Source organism: Gavia stellata, chromosome 4 (genome assembly GCF_030936135.1).
Source record: "Gavia stellata isolate bGavSte3 chromosome 4, bGavSte3.hap2, whole genome shotgun sequence".
NCBI lineage: Eukaryota > Metazoa > Chordata > Aves > Gaviiformes > Gaviidae > Gavia > Gavia stellata.
The window spans coordinates 72,288,665-72,296,845 of NC_082597.1; the positions used below are offsets into that span (position 1 = coordinate 72,288,665).

The 8,181-nt window shown below is 37.8% G+C and overlaps 1 protein-coding gene across 1 annotated transcript in view; it reads left to right on the forward strand.

Moving 5' to 3' along the window:
• PIK3C2G (phosphatidylinositol-4-phosphate 3-kinase catalytic subunit type 2 gamma) overlaps positions 1 to 7,772 on the forward strand; it is a 209,812-nt gene extending 202,040 nt beyond the window's left edge. The window contains exons 31-32 of the mRNA XM_059816945.1: positions 1,749 to 1,874; positions 7,620 to 7,772. Of these exons, the coding sequence (XP_059672928.1) occupies positions 1,749 to 1,874; positions 7,620 to 7,772 (279 nt within the window). The remainder of the gene's footprint in view (positions 1 to 1,748; positions 1,875 to 7,619) is intronic.
• The last annotated feature ends 409 nt before the right edge of the window (positions 7,773 to 8,181 follow it).

Below are 8,181 nucleotides of genomic sequence, written 5' to 3' on the forward strand. Positions count from 1 at the left end.
ACTGGTATTTAAGGCTACATTTCTTTCTCCTTCCTGATTTTTAAGAGACTTTTAACTTTACTGTTATTTGTAATCCTTGATTGAAATTTTAGTACAGTCCTAGATCAATAGAGATGGGTTTTCAAATGGACAGTGTAAATTATAGGTCCTGCATTAACAATATGGTACTCCGTCCTAGGAAAAAACCTGTTAGTTTCACTGCCATTTAATGGCATTCTTATTTTGGCCACTGAATCCCATCTGTCTAAATCCCATGTATGTTTTAAATCAGATGTACTTTGGGGAGCTTAGCAATAGTAACGTTAATAGTTCACATAGTGCTGACAATATGTCATGATTTGAGTAGTGCATCCTTTGATGCTGTATAGTGTTAATGATAGCAATAATAAGCTTTGCAGTTGACCACATCATTTGCCTTGAAAGATCATTTCAGATAACAAAAAACAGAGATTTGTTGTGCAAGAACTGGTTGCTCACACACACAAGCACTGTTTTTCTTCCCAATAGAGAAGTTGTTTATTGCTAAGACACCAGCGGTTTCTCCTATCACAAGGATATGTTGTTGATAATGCCTGTAGAAAGCCCCATATTTCTAGACACATACTGTGAATAATCAAAATCTGAGAAACTACTTTATTCTGAGCTAGGTAAAATGACAGCGGGAAATATAAATGCAACCGCCTGTGTAATAGTCTGGGTTCATCGGTTCCAAACATTTTAAGATCTCTTCTTCTTGCCTGCATTTTCATTTGCAGCCTGCCACTGGATTGCCTATGAGCTGTCAGGAAAACTTGCTGCCTAAAATGCTGGTAATATGATTAAAATTACTGATATTTTGAGATGCCCCATTTTGTGCTTTCTGACTTTATCCTGTGTTACCAACACAAAGGTTTCTGCTTAATTATAAACTAAGCACTAAGTGACATCCTGGCAAGATACCTGTTCCATAGATTTTCATCATTACATTTCTTGTGTGTTCTTTTAAAGCCTCTCATACTACCAATGTGTTTTCTGAGTAACTGTAATGTTGCTTTAGGAATAACCTTACAGCTGTTCAGACGTAATCAAAAAACTCTCCACCCACCAGTATTAGCTTATGACTGAGCCTGGTTAATAGGTTGGCTCTGATCTCGGGTAGCTACGATAAGATGGAATATCTGGAATATCGTTAAGTAATCTGAACTGGAAAATTAAAGAGATTTTGCAGCTGTGTGATGGGAGAGATTGGAAAGGCCGTTATTATAAGAATCCTGTTCTGCCCATATTGCTGCAGGAAATGCTCCTGGCTCCTCTATAGTAATATGCTTTATGAAACACCCTTAGAAACAATAAGTTCTCCCCAGCATCAGTTCTGCTACTTAGGGGTTAAAATCAATAGGCGCTCACTGGCTAGAATCCAGTTTCTATGCATTGCTCTGGAAAATGGAAGGGCTAGACTTTGTATCAGATTAAGCTGAATTAAAGTAGATTTAGGCTTAAGGGTTTTTCCATCAGAACGTAAAATATTAAAGATAGGCAATTTCACCTTGTTCTTGTCTTATTTCATTTCTATTTTCCTGATTCAATATTAAGCTGAATTCTAAGAATTCCTGTTGTTTACTACACTAGCATTCCAATTTAGCCAAGAGAATACTGAGAATGTAACATGTTTCTGTGTCTGCTTAAAGTCCAGATTTCATTTAGTACTTTTTATTTGTTTTCGTTGCTAGAACATGGGCATTCATATTTATGATCATTTTGTTTTTCAGCGCCTCCCAGATGGCTCTGCCCCAAGTGCACATGCTGAGTTTTATCTTCTGCCAGATCCTTATGAGGTCAGTCGAAGGAAAACAAGAACAGCTCCAAAGAGCTCTGACCCTACTTACAATGAAATTGTGAGTACCATTCACTTTCTTCCACCATTTCCCACTTGTTTGATTTTCTTTGCCCACTCTTGAAATAAAACAATACAGCATTTAGAGCTGTTACCATGAGTACGATCAAAAAGAAGGAATATATCATAAGCTGAACAACAAATGGGGGCAATCTTCTGCTTTGCATCTTTCTCAAAAGTGAAACAGTCTCTTGATGCCTTTCTCTTCAGGAGAGCAGCTGGATTATTCACACTGCTCTATCTTATACCATAACCACAGTTACATGCTAGCCAAATGAGACCAAGCATCATTGCACCAAAACCTAGGCTGTTTTGAATGCAGATTTGTACAATAACATGAAAAGTACTGATTGAACTGTTGGTGTTATTCAAATTCACATTTTAAAATAGACAACCAAATTGGTTGTCACTGTCCTAAATGATAACACAATAATAAATAGCCCAGTTCTTTTCATGTTAAAATGCTAGCAGTTCACAGCTATATATAATTATTTCACATACCACTGAAGTGCTCGCACCTCTGGGGTGAAAAGAAACATTTGTATGGAGAAACATTGACAACAGAATGGGAAGTGGCATAAACGATATGCTTTCGTAAGGGCACATGAGATTCAAACAGTAGGTGGGATTGGAGATTATAATTATTACATATAACAAATCTCCTAAAGATCTCAAAGTAATTTACAAATGCACTTTGAGCAGGCTTTAAGGTAGAAGCATGGAAGGTATTACCACTCCACCCTGTTTCATAGATAAGATATGATGAAGCTTAAGTTAGTCAGCTGAGACTAAGAGTCCTTATCTCCTAGTTTCCCATTCTTGGAGTTGTAATATTTTTCTTTTTCTTTTCCCACATCTATTTGATTACAAAAGTTACCTACTTATATGATGACTTCCAGTGCTTCTGCAAGTAGGCTTCTCAAGTAGTATCGCTGCTAGCAGCTGTGACAGATTTCCCTCCCTATGGTACTGCAGTGGAATAACAGGGAACTAGGCTTTATTTTTTTTTTATGTTCTTTCCTTTTTTTGCAATCAAGGAGGCAGTGGAATGAGTCTAATTGACCTGTCTGAAGAAATTCCTTTACATTTGAAGGATATTTAAAGAAAAGAAGTTTAATATAATAACATTCATTGTAAAATATCCAAAATGGACTACAGACAAGAAGCAGCCAGCAACACTGGAAGACAATTATCTTTCTAATCGTTATTAGATCAAGTTGAATGCAATAAAATCCAAAATCCTGTCTGCAGTCAGACAGTAGTCACTGGGAGGAGATTTAATTGTGGTTAAGGAGCATTCCACTGCTGTTAAGAGAAATTCCATGAAAACTTTAATATCCCTTACTCAAAACTTACAGCCTTCTTAACAGATGCTAAATCTTTTTCACCAGGAACTGCTAATCGCAGTGGGGACATATGGTTCCATTGAACTTGGACATTTCAAACCCAATGCTTGCTCTGTTAGCAGCTCTGTTCTTCCATATGTGATATTATTCTGTATGCATTTTCTGTCCAAGGCTGGTAGACTGAGGCAGAAGCCACCCCAGGGAAGAAAAACTACTAAAAATATGTCAGCTGTCTTTTAAGTTAGTTACTGTCCCAAATGCTGTGTACAGAAATGTGCTATCCTTTTTTATGAGTTCATAAGTTTTTATTAAAGCCAAATGGCTGGAAGGAAGCTGTATATTAATTTCTCTCTGTGTTTGAGGCTGAGAAAATTCTGAAATGTGCTTCTCTTGGGTATTTTTGGTTTTAGTTTTGTACTTTTATTGCTTATGACTGCCTACAGCAAATTATCAGCTTTGCAAAAGTGCTTTTTATTTTTGATTTTTACTCATGTGTGAGAGTAAAGATGTGAAAGTCCAGGAGGGCTGACAATAGAGTGAACTATGCCAAATGTTTTGGAGTTGCTTTTAACAAGCACTCCTTTTTTCTCTTGTTCCTTTATTTGGGTTTTGGAGTTTGTTGCATTCACATTGGTATAACATTGCATTAAAAAATGATGGTTGAGAAGAGGAGGAGAAAGAACACAGAAAAATGGAATGCAGTGTAAAGAGAAAAAGAATAACATACCTGTTTATAGACCACTGTTAGGAATAAATAAGACTTACTTGTGAGGTTCCAGAGTAGTTTAGTGACAACTAAGAAAGTAAAAAAATTGAAAATAAATCTGAATGATTTAAGATTAAACTCTTGCCAAGCAAAGTCGCAATGATCAGAACCAGCTGCAGTGGGGTCTTGCTCGTATGTGTAGCATTTGCTCTGAGACATGCTTCCAGGTCTCAGTTGTCCTCAGTTTGTCTCTTGAGTGCCTGCGTGTATGTGCACCCACAAAATGAATAAACATCTAAGGCAAAGCAGAGTGTGCATTGCCATAATGAAGCCAGAATGAGAGGCAACTCTCTCCTTCCTGCCCTTGGGGTGCTGCCAAATGTGAGCAAATATACCTGGGCCACATCAGTGTGTTAGTGTTACTGCAGTTGCCCTTGGAGCAGAGGGGACACTGGCCTGCAACAACCAGAATAGCACAAGCAAGCCCGATGGAGGGGGAGGAGGGGAGCTGCACCAGGAGCCGCAGCCACTCCCTCCAGCACCATGCGTCAAAGCTAATTTGGACAATTAAGAGCAAATCTAGGAACCGTGCCATGGCTACCTAAGGAGAAGCAACTGTCCCGCATTTGCAATTAAAATGTCATTAGACTCCTGTAGGTCAACAGTGCTTCTCTTTTTGGATCCAGGAACACTTGAATTCCAGCCCTAACTGTCCCACTGATTTGCTGCATGGCCATGTATAACACACCTCCATTTGATCTAGCTGTATAAATGGGAGGCAAATATTCTTACTACACAATCATTTCAGGATTTAAGTGTTCTGATTATGAAATTCTGGCAGGTGGCATTTGTTTTATCCACATACTAATTCAGCTATCTCCAGACCTTGCTTCTGTCCCTACATCCTGATGAAATATACCTTGCTCCAGCTGAATTTGCAATACCATTTGAGAAACAGTTTATTGGGATTATTTGAAAACCACCCACCCTGCACTGTAAGGTCTGTCATTGCTCAAAGCGTAAAGCCTCTTTTTGCCCAAAGATTGAAGGTTGTTCATTACCCAAGTTCATGCCTGTTGTGATCCACCGTACTGAAGACTTCTTAGCTCTTACAGTGTACATGTACACTTTTTGGTGATTTAAACCAACAGCTGAAGATGATATCTTTAATATATTGGCAAAGAAACACAGCACCTTTCTGTGGTAACATCAGTATCACTTCGGTAATCAAATCATAGATTTATTCTAAATTATATTATTGCTTACTGTACCTGTCCTTGTTTTTTGGATTTTCTTCATTGTTTCACTTTGATTTTGGTGGGGAGATGCCACTGGGGGACAGAGAAGCTGGAATTTTTAATTCACATACAATTTGGTGAAATAGGCACAGTAAACATCAAAACCAAAAAGCGCCAGGCTCAACTTTCATGACAGCTGTTTGAAACTGATGATTTCCAAAGGTTTCTAGATCAAAAAGGAAATGTTGCTCCCCGGTAAAACCTTCCTAGTAAAAGCCAATTAAAAAGAGTGAGTGGGACAGTTTCTCTTTCCCCCCACAACCTGTGGCAGTGGCCGTTCATCCCCACAGCACGAACTATCCCCCTGCACCAGGGAGCTCGGTGTCCTGTCGGTGCTTGCTGCCAGGGTAGTCTGATGTCCTGTCTGTTTGGCCCTCACGGTGACACCCCTGCAGCTTGCAGTGCAGACAAAAGTGCAAAAAAAGCTTGCAGTGGTCCCACAGGGGCAGCCGAGGCCAGCTAGGGGGGTCTGAGAGACCCAACAATTTTGTGAAGTTCAGAACCACCTTTTTGTTGCTACCCAGTGTGAGGAACATTGCTGGGGCTGAGCCTTTATAAACTTTATCCCTATCTGAAGGACATCTCCCGTGGCCATTTCTGCTTCTTATAATTCTTCTTGTACAGAGAGGAGTCAGCAGTCCAGCCCGCAGAGATCCAAGCTAGAGGGAGGCTCAGTCTGACTTTTCTTTTCCTTAGCAGTGTCATATGTATAGACTGCGTTCAGATTGCACAGTAAATCCAAGCAGGTTGCATGGCAAACTCCTTTTAGGCAGTTTCACTTTCCCATTCTCCTGAAGTGACAGTATGTCACTGCATTTGCTTTTTAAACTGCACAGAGAGATTAAAATTTAAAGCATTTTCCATTGCAACTAAAATAGGAAAAACATTTCCAGCCATGCAAATTTTAGATTAAGTGTACTTCTCTTAACAAAGCTTACCTTTCAGGCTTGAAACTAGCTGAGAGCATTCTTTCACATTTTATCAACCCACATGCAGTTCACTCAGCAGTTTTTGATTAATGCAGAGACTGAAACATAGGAATCTGTTCTGAATGCAGCTCATTCTTGTTAGCCTATCACTCCAGATTGTTTTTTTAAAAATTCAGAAAATACACCATTAACATTTCATAATTAACCTCATTGTGTTCTCATAGCATTAAGGAAATTTCAAGGATATTTTAAAAACTATAGGCCCTTGTAATTTTCTAAAGATATGCTAAGCAAGCTGTCTCATTTAATTTGAGAAGTATTAACAGCACTTCTTGAGAAACAGCAACATCCAGATTTAGTAAATTCCACTTGCTAAATTGGGTCCAATCTCAGAGATGTTCCACATCTACAACTTCTACTGAGTGGGCTGAGCTTTCATGTTTAATAGTTGATGACTCTATTAAAAAATGCAAGTATTTTTATAATGGGCACATTTGGATACAGTTAGCCTCTAGAATCATGCATAAAGTTATTTGTATTGAAATAGTAAAATTTATACAGACAATTTCGCAAGGAAAATTATTATCTCTTTTATGGTGGGCTTGTTGGATCTAGAACAGTTATGAAAGTTTATGAAAGTCTTGGTTAGAAGGAAATTTGGTTTTGCTTTGGCTTGATCTTTTTTAATTCTGGTATGTAGCACAAGATTTAATCACAAGTACAGTACTGAGAAAAAATTCTCAGGTACTGTGCGTTGATGAGACATATCAATGCAACATAGAGTTGCTTTAAGGCACTACTAAGCAACATGTAACAAATACAATACACATAGGTTAAAAAAATTGACATCAAAACTGTTTTCCTGGTTTTTTTCTGATTTTCGTAGAAGAGCAATACCATTTATCAAAGCATCTGCTATGGAAACACATTTAAAAGTTATAATAATCTACACTTTTACAAAATTACCTATCTTATGTTTTCATGCTACTGTCCATGATGAGTACCCTCCATCTGAATCTTTCCTCCAGAAAATCAACCGTATTGTCATTCCCTGGTAAACTTCATGGAGGATCTGATATTTGTTCACATTTGAGTTCAAAAGTCTGCTTAAGTTAGAGTTTCAATTTTCACAGGGAGAATTATGTATACCTATCTTTTTCTCAAGTGTTGTGCAACATAGGTTTCAAATTTATTTACAAATGCTTGGTAATCAGATTGCACAAGCCTAAGCTGGCAGAATCTCTTTCATATAAACTACATAAGGTCAAATATATTTCTGAGGTAAGTTCACTAAGTTGAGTGAATTTGGCTCATGGTTAGTAGTTTATAATTCTGGAGGGCAGTTTAAAGCAATTATTACAAAGTTGTAACCATCATCCTGAATGCTGTATTGAAGTAAGTGTTTTGCCTGTCAAGTAGATTCACAAATTTATATGTTTTTTTCTGTTTCACTATATATTCTTTCAGGTTGTGTATGACAAAGTCACAGAGCTCAAAGGCTGTATACTGAAGCTTGTTGTGAAAAGCAAAGGAACATTTGTGGGAGCTGTTAACATTCAACTGAGCAGTGTCCAGTTAAATGAAGAAAAGTGGTATCCACTGGGAAACAGTGTAATTTAAATGTTGTCTAAGATAATTCAATTATTTATCCACTAACGTTTCTTTATCCCATTTCCCACCGTACATTTTGTCTCAGTTGCCCTTGAGAATAAACAATCATCTGCTGATTGTATACCTCAACATTTCTAATCATAAGGCTATTGTCTTAAAATTGCTACCATCTTCTTGCAACTGATTACTATCAGTATAAGTTTAAGAAATCACATGCTAAGATCTTGTAGCAGCATGCAGGAAATCCTTATGACAGCAATAAAGATTTTTGGTTTGTTTGTATTAAATAGTACTGTAAAAATACTAAATTCTGTACACATTGAAGCATGGGGCCTAATTCTATGCCCATTAATTCCACTGACTGTGTTGAAACAATGCTGATAATGGTGTAATTTATCAGCATCTGCCATGATCCCAC